Source organism: Saccostrea cucullata, unplaced genomic scaffold (assembly GCF_032062105.1).
Source record: "Saccostrea cucullata isolate Sc308-1 unplaced genomic scaffold, CSIRO_AGI_Scuc_v1 ctg8727, whole genome shotgun sequence".
Lineage (NCBI taxonomy): Eukaryota > Metazoa > Mollusca > Bivalvia > Ostreida > Ostreidae > Saccostrea > Saccostrea cuccullata.
This window is the reverse complement of record NW_026925409.1, coordinates 3440-21918: the sequence shown is the minus strand read 5'-3', so window position 1 is coordinate 21918 and position 18479 is coordinate 3440. Positions and strand designations below refer to the sequence as shown.

Here is an 18479-nt window from a genome sequence, read left to right as displayed (position 1 = left end):
GATTTAAGATAATCAAGAGCACTTTTTACTATACTTATGTAACTAGATTTTGTCGAGTGTCTCTAATGACGTAACAAAAAGGGGAAGTAACTTTATTGATGACGTTATTTTTGGCGATATTTGAACAGGTAAATAAAGAAAACAACGAGGTTTAAAATTAAATGAATATTGCAATTCCTTCTCTTTAACCATTGTTTACAACATACATCATAGACATATATTTGGACCTTTAAGTGTTTTGGCGGCATTGATTACGACTGCGCTATGGGTAATAACTTAGTAGTAAAAAAAAAACAGGTAAACAATATAAACAATTGGCAAAGTACTGTCTTAACAACTGTCAAAGTTTTATTTTCTTTTGATTAAACTTTAATTCTAGGATCAGATTACGTGTGTTCTGTGTACCATACAAAGGGTGGTTGTATTTAATAAAAGTATATCCTTCAACTAGCAAATGATTTCCAGTCACAGTAATCAATTATCTTTGATTTGATAAAAACAGAACACATATGGATGTTAGTTCATTGTTTTAATTGTGTTATTCACATGTTTTCATCATGGCGAGTGAAAAATTTGTTCATGGCGACCAGAAATTCTGAATTGGCGACCAAAAAAAGTTTTAGGTCGCCATTTAGCAACCTTAAAGTAAGTGTGACTTGGAGCACTGAACTTTCCAACCTGAATGATGAAGAAACGCTGAAAGAACGGTGAATGACGCAGAGAGAATGATGAGTGAAGGATGTGCGAATGCTGAACGCAACTTGGTGAACGGTGAGTGGACGTAGAACGCAAACGGAGCGCGATTGTGAGCGCAAATTGAACGGTGAACGTAAGATGAACAATTTATTCAAAATGCCTCTGATCTTTTCCTTGCATTGAGATTATTTTATTATTCTATTATTCTAATTCTAGGTGGTTTAATATAAATAAACAATAAAAATAATGAAGAAATTAATTAATTAAATTTTTTGTATGTACCTATATGTACCTATGTTTTAAATCGATATTGTTATAACACAATTTTAATTGCCGTAAAACATGTGTATTTGTTACCTAACGTGTGTAGGTTAATTATAAAATTAATCTATTTATATAGTAAATATGCTTATTCTTTTCACTAATAAAATAGTGTGGACGTCTGAAGATAAAATTACTACTTATAGAATGGATTAATTACATTGTACGCGGTTGAAACAACCATACATGTATTTCCGTGCCAAGGCGCTTCTGAGTAAAATAACGGATTTCTTTTTTAATTCTCAATTGTCTGTTGACGTATTGCATAAAAACTCTCATTTGTTTTAAATTCTAATGCAAAATATTCTATATTTGTGTGTTTTTTGTATTCTTTCATGACGATTATCTTAGCTAAATTCTATATGTATCTGAAAACATTTCCCGGCCGTGATTATACTCTGTCATTAGATGATGGAAAGAGGCATTCAAATTATTTGTAATAAATTAAATTTTCAAAACTAAATAAGTAATGTGCTGTCATAGTTTTTATTGAACAGAGAAATGTAAAGAAAGAAAGAGAGAGAGAGAAAGAGATACCCACTCAAATCTCAGATATCTGTTGTATCAAATAAAAATTCTTATTATTTTTCCTAAATAATGCAAGCAGTAAAGGTAATCAATTTTTTTTTGATTAACAGATCCATTTAACAGTAATCATTGGCTTTTATTTTCCATCATCAAGTTCACAAGGTTCACAGGAAGTCCACGTGCTAGTAGAGTGCTTGTCCTGTCAATCAAAATCATTCGACACAGTGGAGATGTGAAAATCGTGAAAATCGCGTTTCACCGAACATGCCGAAGGCAAAGAGTCACTTGATATTTCCAAGGAGTTTTAATATTTTTCCCTATCATTTCTAGATCTGATTTTTGCATTCCTGCAGAAAAAAATAAAGAATGGGAATATATACTTGGAAGGATTAAGTTTTAAATTGAATTTGAAACATATTCCCTGCCAATTTAAAGTACTACTGTCAGCACAAGTGTATTCTAAAATACTATTGTTAAATGACTGTTTGATGTTGGTTTTAAGACTGATTTTCTTGTGTTCCAATGCACATTAAATATTAATTAAAATATACTGAAAACACTCACTAAGAATTTTATTTCGAGAGAAAAGGCACCGGGGAGGGGGGGTTGTCTTAATTATAATGAATGGCAAACATATATTTAAACATATGTTTAGGTACCTTCTCTAATAATAGACTATTTTAATCAGTTGGTCTTTTCTAAAATTTAAAATCACACTATCAATTTTTATAAGCTCTAAAGTAGTGTTGGCAAATCGGACGATTTTTAGTAACCGGGTACTCGCTTCATCTTCCGATCGAGTACCCGTTTACTCGGATGATTTTTGGTGAAAGTATCGATATCTATTATTTATCTTATTCTATACTTATCGGTAGTAGTAATGCGCAAATATACTGTATAGGGATAATATACTTACAACTCACACATACGATATCGTCAAAGATTTTCGATTTTAAAATAAAGAAAATTAATAGGGAATTCGACACACAAAGACAAATAAATACGTCACCGTCAATCACCATTTTTTACTTTTTTTTCAGCCCCCGAAATATGTCGCAATCAAGGAGAATAATTATTAAAATACTCCATAATTAATAATTAATATGTGGAGTGTCCAGTAAATCGCTGGTTTTCGAATAAATTAAGCTTAGGTGATTTAACAGATTTTGAATCAGCTGTTCTTTTGTTACAACCCCAACCTTATTTGTCTGCGGCGGCATCTCGTTAAATTATCAAATGAGGTAATTATAACTCAGGCCTTCAAAATTTGTATACCCCAGGCAATCAAAGCTATTAATTATATAAACTGTGAAAACTAGTCAAAACAATTTAATTTACTATAACCATGCAATAAATCAAATCTAACGGTACCTAAAATTAGGGAAATGTGTAAGTTAGTATACATTTATAAATTGTAAAACATTCATTTTCTATGCCTTTACTATGTAGAATTTATTTTATCCGAGTAACCGAATAGCAGTTTTACTAACCGATACTCGCAACGTTCGACGGTTAACCAGTTAACCGGGTACTCGTTGCCAACACTACTCTAAAGATATTTAATAAACTGAATATTTGCAGTACTGTTCATTATTATCAGACCTACGTGTAGTTTAAAAATACGGGTTATTGTAGAAATATTTTTTTGTGTATTCTTTTCTTGTAAAAGACTTGGATTAATTATTATACATCCATAAATGATTTGTCGTCATTAAAATTACAACAAATTAATGCCGTGCGTGAAGCATTTGTACATTGCCATTTTTGAAAATTAATATTTTAGCATCTTTCTACATACATGAAGGTACTTAATGTATTATTTTACAGGGAAATTTCATGAAATAAGCAACAGCTTGGTTATAATAATAGAAATATTACTATCATAGATAATTTTTACAATGAAATAATTATTCTTCAAGTACGATATCAAAGTTATTCAATTAAAAAAAGATAAGTCCTTTCACTTCGGAGTTCCGAATGACAATGAAGACTGAACGATAAGTGAACGGTGAACGCAAAATAAAACGGAACGAAGAGCGAATTGTGAACGTTTTATGAATGGTGAACGCAAGCGCACGGTGAACGCAATACTGTGTACGAAGAGCGAACAGTGAACGCACCCTGAACGAACAGTGAATGAACGCTGAACGAACGGAAAAATGAGAAAGTAGAACATTTCAGGGACTCTAATATACCCTCGGCGGGGCATTCATGTCCTATGGACATACATCTAGTTATTAACAGCTTTGGTTTTTTTTTGAAGTAACAACTAGTGAAATTTGTTTTTTCTTATATTAAAATTAATCAGTTCGTACTAATGGAGTTCAATAATCAGATGGAGTTATTTCGTTGGGGATATTGATCTCCCATGGGCTTGTTAGTTGTGGTGGGAATCTGTTCATTTCTGTGGATGTGACAAATAAATTTTCAGTCAGTAGCCAGGAATGATGAATCAGTTTTCAGAGGGTGTTGCCATTGAAATTGACTTAACTTCTCTTTATATGCTGTTTGCCTTAACAAGTACACAACACTGTAATACATGTTTCTACAAAATCAGTTTTCATGAAAAGCAGAAGGAAGAAGATATGTAAAAAAAAAAAATCAGAATTTAAATATTGCACATTTCAGAGTTCATATTTTATTTAATAACTATTAAAAGGTTTTCAAAATATGAAATCATATAATTCTGCTGGACAATTGTAAAACCAAAAACAAAACTATAGATTGAAATTCTTTTACTTTTTCATGTTTAAATACAAAGCAGTAGAGCTACACACTTTCCAGAGACTCCAACCTGTTTGGTTTTTATTAGGATGCTTTGTTGTTCCTTTAGACTTACATACTCTTGTTTCTTTCAGACTACCTGAAGTTTTGGATTACCTCAATCAAGACATTTGGAGGCAAAAAAGCACCACTGTTTCTTGTTGCCACACACACAGAGAAAAAATCTACAGCTGTAAGTATTCAGGCTAATTGAAATGTGAATCACAAAAAATAACTGATACCAACCTATTTGATAATGCACAATTACAGTTAAAATTCAGAAATACAAAAGAACCAATAATTAATTGACAGTTAATCGTATTACACAATCATGTATTTTGTATTACATCCAGAGTGTCATATAAATTGTTATCAACAATGGATACCAGATTTACATGGTGCAATTGACGTCAGTTTGAACTGTGCACCACATTTTAGGATATCCGATTCTGAGCCAGGAAGGATAACTCCAAAAATTAATATTTAATTTTAAATACATCAACATGAAACTTTTCATGCAAGAATTTTTATTTTATTATACCCCCCGCAAACGAAGTTTAGGGGGGTATATTGGAATCACCATGTCCGTCTGTCCGTCTGTCTGTCTGTCTGTAGACGAGATTTTGTCCGGACCATTACTCAGAAACTATTGGAAGGATTTGTCTGAAAATTTGTACAAATATTATTCACCATATGAAGTTGTGCACCTGATATTTTCATCTTGATTCGATTATTATTTTGAATTTTACAGGTGTTTTTTTCATTTTTAGCTCTTCTGAGCCAAAGGATCAAAGAGCTAATGCTATGGCCATTTGTGCGGTGTGTGTTAACTTTTTAGAATATGGGCCATAACTAAAGAACTCTTTGGCCAATCAGTACCAAATTTGCTACAGGGTATCCTTGGCCCAAGGGCTACCATTTATACTAAAATAAGGGTTAGGACCCTAAAACAAGGGGAGATAATCAGGAAAACAAAACCAAAAGTACTAGTTGCTAAAAAATCTTCTCCAGAACCGCCAGGCAGATTTTCACCAAACTTACATACAAGGATCAGGATATGTTGAAGATTAAAAATTGTTCAAGGCATGACCCTGGGGCAAAGGGCGTGGTCTCAAGGTCACTTTAAAGTTGACCTAAATTTACAATTAATAAAAATGTTTATATTTTGCTTACTATAAGGATTAGGATCATCAAATCTTGTAAGTTGATGCATCTTAGGACTTCACATCATGTTAACACAAAAGTAGGTCACGGTGACCTACTTTTTTAATTTTGTGGGCATTTGTTTTCAAATTGATTTGAAGGCATATTTTGGACACTTTAAGGCCTATGATCATGAAACTTAGTCAGTTGATGCATCTTGGGTCCTTGAACAACGTCAACTTAAAAGTAGGTCACCGTGACCTACTTTTTGAACTTTATGACTTTACCTTTTTGAAACATTTAATCCCATTATTTCAGGCACTGAGAGGTTTAGAATCATCAAATCTTGTAAGTTGCTGCATCTTGGGACCTTAAAACATATTTAAGAAAAAGTAGGTCACTGTGACCTACTTTTAGAATTTGACAGGCAATGTTTTCAAATTGTTTAAGAGGCATATTTTGATTACCTTCATACCTAAAATCATCAAACTTGGTCAGGAGATGCATCTTGGGACTCTGAAAAATGTCGACCAAAATGTAGGTCACGGTGACCTACTTTCGACATTTTATGGCTATATTTAAGTATCTTAGGTATTTATTGGCTTAGAATCATTAAACTTTGTGAGTTGATGCATCTTGGGTATTTGGAGAGTGACGACCAAAAATTAGGTCACGGTGACCTACTTTCGACATTTTATGGCTATATTTAAGTATCTCCGGTACTTATTGGCTTAGAATCATCAAACTTTGTGAGTTGATGCATCTTGGGTTTTTTGGGAGAGTGACGACCAAGAATTAGGTCACGGTGACCTACTTTCGATATTTTATGGCTATATTTAAGTATCTCCGGTACTTATTGGCTTAGAATCATCAAACTTTGTGAGTTGATGCATCTTGGGTTTTCGGAGAGCGACAACCAAGAATTAGGTCACGGTGACCTACTTTCGATAATTTATGGCTATATTTAAGTATCTCCGGTACTTATTGGCTTAGAATCATCAAACTTTTTGATGCATCTTGGGTTTTCGGAGAATGTCGACCAAAAAGTAGGTCACAATGACCTTCTTTTGAATATCTCAGGTATTTATTGGCTTAGAATCATCAAACTTAGTCAGCAGATGCATCTTTGGACTCTGAAAAATGTCAACAAAAATGTAGGTCATGGTGACCTACTTTCGACATTTTTTGGCTATATTTAAGTATCTCTGGTACTTACTGGCTTAGAATCATCAAACTTTGTCAGTTGATGCATCTTGGGTTTTCGGAGAATGTCAACCAAAAAGTAGGTCACGGTGACCTACTTTCGACATTTTATGGCTATATTTAAGTACCTTAGGTATTTATTGGCTTAGAATAATGAAATTGTGTCAGTTGATGCATTTTGGGTATTCCAAGAATGTAGAGACCAAGAAGTAGTCCTTATTGGCTAAGAATCATCAAACTTTGTCAGGTGGTGCAACTTTGGTCTTAGGATACTTAGGGTTAGAGGCTTCAAATACAAGTTATAGGTTGTACTAATTTATCAGAAGAGCGATTCAAGGCCCTTGGGCCTCTTGTTATTTTGTGGTTTTGTCCGGACCGTTTCTCATAAACTATTGCAAGGATTAATCTGAAAATTTGTACGATTATTATTCACCATATGATGGTGTGCACCTGGAATTTTCAACTCTTTTTGTTCATTTTTTGCATTTTACAGGTTTTGTTTTCTATTTTAATTGACTTCTTCATTTTGGGCTCATGTATAAGGTTTGAGACATAGAATCTAGAATATCTTTACAAAAATACTACAGCTTAAAACTACTCATATAAACTTTAAAAAAAAAGAAACATCATCCAGTGTTAAAAACAGTTTTTACATTGCACAGAAGATAATGTAATTATGTTCCCCAAACGAAGTTTGGGAACATATTGTTTTTACTCTGTTTCTTAATTTTTCTTCTTCCTGGGCACTTTTTTGTCCGCGAATGAAATCGTAAACTACACATCCGACTAAGGTGACATGTTTTTTGGGTCAGTAGACATGTTATGTAGATTTGCTGAACGAAGGTCATTTTGCGCGCACGTGCTTGCAAGAGCGCGCACGTGCAACACGTGAAATGACCAATATAATGAATATAGCCGTAACTTTTTCAATTTTTGATGAAATGCTTTCAAACTCATAATATAAGGATATATAAGTAGCACAAACAAGATGACATGGTCAAAATAGCAAGATCTCACGCGCATGCACGTGCGCTCTACTCTGATTGGCTGAAACTAAAGTCTTTCTTGTTTTTTTATAAAATCCTTTGAAATTTCAAACATAGTCATACATTACGGAGGTCTACAGCCTGATATATAAGAATTATCATGAAAGCATTTGCATGCACGTGTGCTTGCAAGAGCGCGCACGTGCAACATGAGAAATGTCCAGTATAATTGATATAGACGTAACTATTTAATTTCTTTATGAAATGCTTTGAAACTCATAATATAAGGATATATTAGAAGCTTAAACAAGAAGACATGGTCAAAATGGCAAGATCTCACGCGCATGCACGTGCGCTTCGCTCTGATTGGCTGAAACTAAAGTCTCAATATCTTTCTTGTTTTTCGACAAAATCCAAAATTTTGAACATGGTTATAAATTATAAAGATCTACAGCATGATATATAAGAATAATCATGAAAAGCATGCGCATGCTTGTGTGCTGCAATCTGATTTGCTGAAACTTTAAATGTCTATAACTTTCCTAGTTTTCAACGAAACGGGATAAAATTTAGAATATGAATAGCTATAATGGATTCCTTCTTTATGGTATTATCAAAATTAATGCACGAACATGCATGCATGCATTTGCGTGCGCGAAAGACGCAAAATGACCAATTTATCTAAAGAACGGTAACATTTATATTTATTTGATTTGTTATTGATTCTCAGGATATGAAGTTATGTTATTGGTTTAGACAACATGCCATAATCATCTTGAATGTGCATACACGTGCGTGCGCGTACAATGCGTTAAATGACATACAGTTGATAGCATTGTAGCCTTTATAATTCTTTGATGAAATCCTTCGATACTGATCATATTTCTAAAAATGTCTTACAGGAATTAGGAACAAAAAGCAATTTGAAGAGCGTTTGGGTAACATCGTTAACGGTCCCCGTTACAATTAGCACTAGTTTTATTTATCTCTTGGGAATAATGACTGGACATGCATCCAGTTAAAGATAAATTACCGTGGTAATGAGTTTGGTGTGGGAAGTTGAACATTAAGGCATCTTATTATCAACCATGTGTAATCTCCTGGGAATCAGGCACAAGAATTAAAGATCTCTCTTCCCTTATTCTCTTAATTGTAATTTATTGTCTGTCAAGCACTTCATTACTGGATGACCAGCTCTTTATTTTCAAATGAATTTGATATAAAGTTATCAAGATTAATTTGATTTTGTATAATATGATTTTTTTTTAAACAATCAGTTTGCAGAGTGACATAACACATAATTGCAATATATTTTTTTAATGCAGAAATAAAAAAAAAATTGAATAAAAAAAAAATAAAAAAAAAATGTTACAATTGAATTACAATGTATTAGTATTGATGTTTCTTTTGGTTGCACCTTTGTTTCATTCATTAAGAAACATGATGAACAATTATATTTCACTGCAAATTTTTGTAAGTAAATTGTGAACACCTCTAGATCCATAAAGTATTTTTGAATTGGCACCTTCTCTGAAAAACCCAGCGGGGGGTATTTGTCCCTATTGGACAGTTCTAGTTCAACTTTATAAGATTAAAGGGTTTTGGAAGTCTTAGAAAAAGTCTTATAAAAGTTGACAATTGTACCCTATAAATGGAAAAAAAATTAATACTGTTTTAGAGAATGGGATTTTCTTGAATCTAGCCTTTGATACCAATGCTTATCAGCATGATATGAAATAAGAAATGATTGTAGTGTCTTGCAATGATAGCAAAAGCCTTTACACTATGTATTATAGAATATATGACGGAATTGGAAGACAAAATATACCTAAAAAGTATAAAACTTATGACAGTTTCTCTGAATGCCTGGATACCTATCATTTTTTAACCTAAAAAATATATTTGTTTAATAATTTGCAATTAGAAAATGCATTGCCGATATTCCAATTCCCTTTTTCTTCAAAAACATTGGAGATTTGTCAATTTTCCCTATTGAATCTGATTAACTTTAATTTTTAACTTTTAAGAAATACTGTGGATAAATGCACATAACTTTGTGGATTCAGAAGTACTTTTATGAGTATTTTTTTATATGCAGTTAAGATAAGGCTGCCCGTAAAATTTCAAACTGTTCAAACCGTAGTTACTTCTCTGAACTACATAGATATGACGTCATAATAGAATATATTAACATTCAGTGTAATTTTCTTTATGAAATCCATTAGAAATCCACGACGTTCAAATTTCTATAACACACACAAAACCTTGTCACCGCGCGTTAGAATACACAGTAGGAACTACATGCATTTTCAATATTTAAGAACAACAAAATGTATATTGTTTTGACTCAATTTCATTTAAAAACTACCCTTTTAAAATTAACATAAAATCACAACAAATGTGCATTAAAATTTGATTTGTAATTTTTTTCCTCGCAATGTTTATTTGCGTTATTTAACTTTCCAAAGTCACAAACGACTTTCCAAAGTCACGAACGGCTATTACATTTATTAAGCACACCAATACTGAAGGGCGCTAAATTCACATTAAACATGAACGAAATAAACAATTATGATAAAGGAAAATTAGAGATGTAAATATAAGCATTGAATTCATATTTTAGGATGTCTTCGGTCCTATAACACACCTGGTTGGCCGACAAATAATCATACCGTGCATTAGCTCTGTATTCAATTTGTCGGCACGGCCAGGTGTGTTATAGGACCGAAGACATCCTAAAATATGAATTCAATGCTTAAATGACGTCAAGTCACTGCATACTTGAGCAGGCATGACAGGCAAAGTGTCATACATTTTACATGGCACGTAGATTTATTTTATTAATTAGGATTGTATTTAAGCTCGAGTGTGCTGTTATGATGTTGAACATTTGAGATTTAAATATCCCAATTCCTTTTGCTTGCCTGATATGCACATATTCAAACAATACCAAAAAATTATGTGTGAAACGCTCCCCTTACACGTCCGAAGACAGAGTTAAAATTTATGAATCATGTTTATATTGGACTGGCACAATTGATAAACAAGGACAAATTAAAGATATTCTGTGTGAATCTACAGGAGAGGTATGTCCTCGAACTGAATATTGCTGGGGGGATTGTATGTAGTTTATCCATTTTTGTATAAAACGCGATAAAGAGTGGAAAATTCCCCTTCTTATGTTGGTAAGTTGAATTTCTCGTAGAATATTTTCTTAATGAGTAAAAATTAATCTTGCCCCAGCACTTTCTATGTACTAGAGGTCACGATGAATTGATCTATGTAACAAACTTTGCACAATATTTTTCTTTTGCACTTGTGCTGAAGCGATTTTTGTGCAACAATTAGGAATATCACAAATCTCCGTCACGTGATCAACACAGTCAAGTGACGTCACAGAAATACTTTAAAATAAAACAGGATTAAACTGTCATCTCAAGTTGTCTGCAAACATTACATAATAAAATTAAAATCTAGCTCGGAATAAAATGCATATTTTCAAGGCATTTTAAGCCTTAGGACAGCCTTATCATAACTGCGTAACTTGACTGCTTATTTTATAAACCTGAGGATCGGGCTATCTTAATACTGAAATACCTGTAACTGCACATTTTCAAACATCGACACATTATCATAATTTAGGGTTCAGTTTACAATTATGAGTTAATATTTTAATATACATGCTTTATTTACTTCTTCAGGAAATAGAGAGGTTCTTTGGGGAGTTCTGGAATGCTGTACCAGACGAGGACAGAGATTGGTTAAGTGAGTCTCTGAATGATCGGGAATATGCAGTGGGTCTAAAGGAACTTAATGATAACACTAAGGCAATTCTAGAGTCAATGAAAAACTCTATAGTGGAATTATTTATGGATGAGAATACTACAAAAATTGAATTGCCTTCTTCATGGGCTTTAATGGAGCAGTTATTGTATGAAGGAGCCTGGAAGGTGTTGTCCCTGAGTGAAATCTGGAAGCTCAACGCATCTGTTCCCGATGAATACCAAATCAAAAGTGACGAGGAAATGTCCAAATTTTTAAAATGTTTCCATGACAATGGTCTTCTTTTGAATTTTGGAGAAGCAGAATTGAGGGAACATGTTATACTGGACATTCAGTGGCTTGCTAATGCTTTCAGCAAGATAATTGCTGATGAAAACCACATCAATAAAGATTGTAAAAGAAAATTAATAAAAGTGTGGAAATCCTTCAACAAAACGGGGGAACTTAAAGATAAAGTGATAAATGCACTGTGGAAAGATGAACCCTCTTACTCGAAACATAAAAGTGAAATCATGCCATACATGGAGAAACTTCAAATGCTGGTACCTTTGAATGCATTTGAGGCTGTATCAGAAGGTGGCATGTCATGGTATGTCCCATGTATGAACAAAAAGCAGTTTAAAGCTGACTTTTTTGAAGATAAATGGGAATGCTCATCCATTTTGTGCTATCGATTCAATTCCTTTGCCATGTTTGTGTTCTACAGACTAGTAGCATACTGCATAAGTTTTCTAAAATGGAGTGTCACAAAAGATGAAGACAATGAAGGAAGTCAGTGTCTTTATCAAACAGCGGCAGTATTTGATCACAAAGAACACACTGTTGTTGTTGGCATATGCAATGATGATATCCAATTGCAAGTGTTCAGGATCAAACCATTGACTGTAGACAAAGAAGTATCAAATGAAATTGGAGCCTCCATTGATAAAGCAATAGAAAAATTGACAGAAACATTTATTGGCACAAAGATATTCATCAGAGGATACAAATGTCAAAATATTATTTGTAATGAGAAAGATTCATCTTTCACCCTTTCAAGTGAGCTCTCCAAGATCAAGGCAAAAGAAACACAGTGCAAGTGTCAACTTCGAGAGAAACATGTGATAAATATACAGACCACTCTAGGATTCTGGGAAAAGGTAATAATTGATAATCTTTGTATCTCATGGCAAATGAATGTTGAAGGGAAATATAGGATTTATATTGTCTCTCTATCTGTCTGTGGGACTATCTGTTAATATAGATGGTGTCCACTTGCACATACATTGTTTATGACATCTGATTGACCATATAAAGGACCAATGAACAAAAAATATATGAAATTGAGAATCATTTGAGGTTTATAGTTTACACAGATTTCTATAAGTATGTCTCTGATCTTTATGCAAGGTCATTTGGTTAAGTTTAACATCACTTTGAGAAATAAAAATGTTTCTAATTTTAATTACTGTAACTATATCTTTTAAAGAGAAGCATAAGCGGACTCGAAGGTTTATCGTGTTATGATTCATGATTCGAACTTAGTTTATTTGGTTATTCACGGAAAAAATGTTAAATTAAATGTGGAAATATGATAAGCTTCATTTCATCTCAGGGTGTGTCTTGATCTTGATCAAAACCCAAGGTTTCTTTCAAACCAGGAATTATTGTAGAATTTGGTACATTTTCAGCCTCTCTCCAAGAACTAATGACCCAATTTTGGTAGATAATTTGTATGAACAGAACAAAAGACAAATAATGTAGTTGGTTTTTGCGTTCAAAGTTCAAGAGGGTGGGTCCAGATCAATCAAAATTAATTTACGTTCTAAAATGTTTATGTTCCTCTGGACATCTTGCTAGGAAAATTGTCAGAATGATTGTTAAAAGCAATGGAGTTTTTACTTTGCTTTTTACATTCATGGCCTCCTTGTTCTGAAGTCAAACTGCTGGGAAGTCCTAAGCATGTCATTGAAATGCATTAATAAAACAAATCTTACCTGATGTAAATGTAGTAGATGAACCGTTTTCATGGAAATAAAGAGTTTTCAATCCTTTTCCAAAATTTTAATATTTACAGTCCACTGGCTGATGGTTCAGTTACAAAGGTTTAAAAAATCTTAGTGTTTCTTTCCCAAATATTTTTTTTCATTTCACCTTGATCATCATCTTTCAGATTATTGCCATTGTTATCAACTCCATAATATTTTAAATTACTGGTAGATTCAAATCTTTTTTCAACCTAATTTTCTCTACTTGACCTACAACATGGCCATTTGAGAAACTCACAATGTAATATTAAATACTTTTACAAACTCTACTAACTCTTAGTTTAGCTTTGTTTCATACAAGGGAATACTCGTTATATATTTTGATCTTTGTTATTAAGTTTTTTGCTAAGTTGACTACATTTGAGTCACTAATACTGATATTGTTACAGAGAAAATTGTCTACTTTCTGCACTTACTTGTTCTAGTTTCAGTTGGATTAATTAATTTTACTATGGTTTATTTTGTTTCAGAGAGAGTCGAGTGATTCCAGTACTCCTGTGGCCTCTGGACAAAACCTAGAAGGCCGGTCTAGATTTGCAAAACTTGGTATGGCTACAAATGATGTGTTAAATAAGGCATACAGAGATATTCTAGAATCAGAAATTCCTGCATCTGATATTGAGAACAAGGTGGATTTATTATCAAACAAAAAGTTGAAGAGTCTAAATCTAAATGCAAATCAAGAAGATCAATTGAAAAAGGCAAAAATATCAGGATATGAGGAATTTGATATTTCATTAACATACAAATTGATAAGAAACATTTGTTCAAAGATTCCTAAACCAACAAAAGGAAAGTGGGGAGAAGAACCTGCAGCAGGAGAGGTGAGAGTGGGTGATGATATCGAGAGAATTAGGTCAATACGAAATAGACTTGCTGCACACATGAGTTCAGCCTCCATCCCTCAGACAGAATTCGACGATACCTGGTCAACAATGTCAGATGTCTGCCAAAGACTGGAAACTTTCACTAGAAAAAAGTACTTGGATAGTCTTAAAGGCATTCAAAAACTGGCTCTAAAAGAGGAAGGGGAAGATGCAATAAAAACTATCATGGAAAAGTTTGTCTAGGATCAACACGAACTGATGAAGACAGTTGTGTCAGATGTTCAAGAATTGAAGTCTCAAATGTTGACATTAAAACGAAATTGAAGACCGGAAGCGGCCGTTTAGAAATTATAATCTTCACTAATAGAACGTTTGCAGGACTAGTTAATAATGAATTAATAATAATGAACACGTGATTGAAGAAGTCTGAAATCTGCAATGCACCCGAAAGTTGCATTTGTGAAAAACCCTTGGTTGATGATACAAGAATATCAACAGTCTCGTTTAAAGCCATCATTTCGTAAATTTTATGGTCGCTGCAATAACCTTGTCAGCAAATACAATTTATCATTGTCAAATGCTGACTGACGTTTTTCATACTTATTATGAGTCCATTATTTATACACTGAATTGATGACGGAATTTTTCCGCTATTTCCCAATCATTACAAGGAGCACACTGCGGTGTGACCGGTCGGCAGAGGATGCTTACTCCTCCATGGCACCTGATTCCACCTCTGATGTTTTAGAGGTCCGTTTTGCTCTGCTCTTATTTTGTATATTGTTAAATGGACTTTGAGATTGAATACTATTCATTATCTTCATATCCTTATTGGATTAGCTTAATCATAAGGCTTACCGAAATAAAGAACAGATTTATTTAACATTTTTAGAGAAACATGAGTTCGGCGTCCAAGTCTCAGACAAAATTCAATGAGAGTGGGCCTTATGCATATAAATTATCTTCAGTCACTATTTAATTGAATATCACCTGTAGTCAAGCAATGTTACCATTGCTACGTTGGAGATAATGGCTTTATCATATATCAGATAATGGTGCTTTTAACAAATATATAGCATAAAATCAGAATCAATTAATTTACATGAAAGTATTATATTGTTAAAATTAAAGACTGTTTAGAGACTATAAAATCAAATGTCCAAGAAATAGAAACAATGATCAACCGTAATGAAGGAGCTACAGATTAGGAGCTGGTTATATATTGTGTAGAATATTAAAGAATTGCCTGTTTTACTTAATTTTATATGAAAAGAGAGTGCTGGAGAGTTCATTTTAAGTGAATGTGTATCCTATACTGCTTGTATCTATTTTAGAGTAGCTGCATAGTTTAATTTGTATGAAAGTGTCGAACAAGAAGGGAATATGTTCATTCACGATTGCATATTTTTAAAACACAGATTTGTGATCAACCTTTGTTGCTTGTGTTGATATGTTCATTTCATTTTGCTTTTGTATTGTACACTTAATATCCAGTGGCACTACTGTACGAAAAAAGTGCTGAGATTCCCAAATTTTACTGATAATGTCTGATAATTACTGATACGGTGCTGTTCTTGCTGATAATTACTGATATTTACTGTTATTATTACTGTTGTTGCTGATAATTTTAGTTGTTGCTGATAAATACTGATAATTACTGTCGTCTTTTACTGTGGAGTCTGATAAATACTGATAAATACTGTTGAGGTACTGTCGCTGCTGAGAATTGCTGATAATTACTGTTGAGGTACTGTCAATGCTGAGATTTACTAATAATTATTGTGGTCATTGTTTTTAACCTGGGAATGGATTAAAATAGCCTGAGAAATGATTATTTGTTTTTTTTTTAAAGTATTTTAACAAATTCATTACAGTCAATTACAAAATAAATTATTCTAAATAAAAAAAGTCACATTTTATTAATTTGTTTTCAGTTTTCGTATATTAATTTCATTATAATAATTTTTGACCATAATGTTAACATAAGCTTTCATAAATGTTTATGTTTTTTCTTTAAATTTCTCCTTACACGTAGATGACATTATCTTAGGAAAATTATTCTGTTGTATTTGCAGTGGTTTTTCTTCCAAAGTACTTTTTTAAAAAGTTTAATTTTTGTTAAAAAATAAATCTCATCTCATATTTTTTCTCACATGTATGTGTACTGTCATCAAAAGCTTTTTGTCGGTTTCTTTAATACTTCAATACAGTCAATGGTTTTAAATATAAATTTATTTTACCGTGTGGAGAACTGAAAATGCATGAGCACATAAAGTTGAAAACACCCCCCCCCCCTTTTCCAATTACTTTTAAATTAAGCTCTCATTTTAACAAGACAGTATTAAATATTTTTCATAAAATTTAGTCTTGAAGCGTACACTTTGTTATTTTATAGAAGAATGTGACAGGGTTAAATAATTAAATTGAAGCATCTTTAATTAATTTTTTTATATATTATGTAGACAGCGCGCTCTAGTTCTCCGATGTCCTCCCTGCGAATTTTATATCGTGTCGCTTTCTTGCTCTCTCTCTCTCTCTCAATCTCTTTTAAATTATTTGTTAAGGCTTGAGGATTGTACACTACATGACATAAATCTTATGCAGAGTGATTTTCAGTCAATGAAATATACATCTTTCTTTAGGCTAATTCTTTTTTCATTGTATACAGTTTTAAGTCTATAGGCATATGGCTTCTAATATTATGCGCCACTCCTTAAACATGTTATGTGCGGTCAGTCAGTTAAAAAATTAAATAAAATAAATCATTACTTGAATAAACTTTTTCCATTAATGCAAACTTTGTGCTTGTTGTTATTGAACATACATGTCAACCACGTGTAAAAGTTCTACTTTCGTTTTAGAATCGGGTCAATTATTAGTACACATATTTCTGCCACAGGGATATCGTTACGGCTTGTGTTTTTGTAAAATTAGAATTTTGTGCAGTGATTAATATAATTTTTTTTAATTCCATTTTTCTCCGAGACCTTTGTATAAACGAACAGTACAGACTTGGTGCTTATTTACATGATTTTACTTGATTGTAGCACAAAAACGAGGGGGTGAAATACTGTTAATACAATTAAGTGATAGCCGATAGGGCAAGGTCTGTTCTTTAGTTGTGTGTTTTAAAAGTCATGCAAGTTATGATATTATACTTATCGAATTTTTTATATGCATGAATAAAATTATTTTAGAGAATCAATTGCAATGAACCATACAAAAATCAGAACTGAAGTAATTATAACATTTATTCATGGGTGCGATACACAACGTCATGTTTCTTACATTCAAAATCCATGGCCATACATTTAAGGTTTTTTTCTCGGATTAAGCGAAGTGGAGTTTCCCTGCATCTGAATTGGGAACAATTCATGCTAATATTAATTCAAAAAAGTGCTTCACTAAACAATCTTTCTCTTTATATCTATATGATTGTATATTTTGCACACTTTTTTTTTTTATTAAAAAGTGAAGTCAATTCCTCGTCTACGTATTTACCGGTTCCAAACAATCGTTAGCAGAGATTCAGAATTGAAAATACATGTGACCACCTCCCCCGGAATATTCTTTTATCTGATAAACGAAATATACTCCCCGGCCTAAATTCCCTTACTTCGCATTTATAGCAACCCACAATTTTTTTTTGTTTAGTTTCTTATTCACACATGCCTTTTAGACCTACTGTTATGTATACAATCACATACATTTTATATATTTTTGTGGTCTATGAATACTAAAGTAAAATGGTAAAAAGATTCAAATAAATGATTGATTGATTGAAGAAATATGCGTAAAACTAAAAAATGAAATTAAATACTGAAAAAGATAAATCTTTGACAATTGAACTAATAATGAAAATAAGTCTGTACAAAGTACATGTATAGATGCATATATCTTTTTTTCATTATAGTACCAAAGTGTTCTATTCTAAATATTTTTTCTATCAATTTTATTCGTCATCAAATTCAATATTATGGAATTTTTTTTTTTCGTGCGACCATAAACTTTAAGATTGTTCCAAAGTAGCGAGTACATGTACAGTGTTATTCGTTTGTTTATTGAAAACACCGGTAGCCGCAGACGAAGAACAATAGGTAATTAGTGCCCATTGTTACGCTGACCACTACAATTTGGATGGAATATACAAGTTGTACCCCGTTCTACCCCGGGGATGAGGACATGTACACAATACAGCCAAA

The 18479-nt window shown here is 32.6% G+C and overlaps 1 protein-coding gene across 1 annotated transcript; it reads left to right on the top strand.

The window, feature by feature from the left end:
- The first annotated feature begins 3992 nt into the window (after positions 1–3992).
- LOC134268778 (uncharacterized) lies at positions 3993–14520 on the top strand. Its single transcript, XM_062751024.1, has 4 exons — positions 3993–4065; positions 4404–4501; positions 11342–12562; positions 13921–14520. Exons 1-4 carry the CDS (start codon positions 3993–3995, stop codon positions 14518–14520), a joined length of 1992 nt encoding a protein of 663 aa, XP_062607008.1.
- The last annotated feature ends 3959 nt before the right edge of the window (positions 14521–18479 follow it).

Excerpts from the sequence above, each read along its gene's own strand:
- LOC134268778 (XM_062751024.1), top strand. The coding sequence starts at position 3,993 with ATGAATCAGTTTTCAGAGGGTGTTGCCATTGAAATTGACTTAACTTCT. Across the intron at positions 4,066-4,403 it reads TATGCTGTTTGCCTTAACAA|ACTACCTGAAGTTTTGGATT; the intron begins GTACACAACACT and ends TGTTTCTTTCAG. Across the intron at positions 12,563-13,920 it reads CTCTAGGATTCTGGGAAAAG|AGAGAGTCGAGTGATTCCAG; the intron begins GTAATAATTGAT and ends ATTTTGTTTCAG.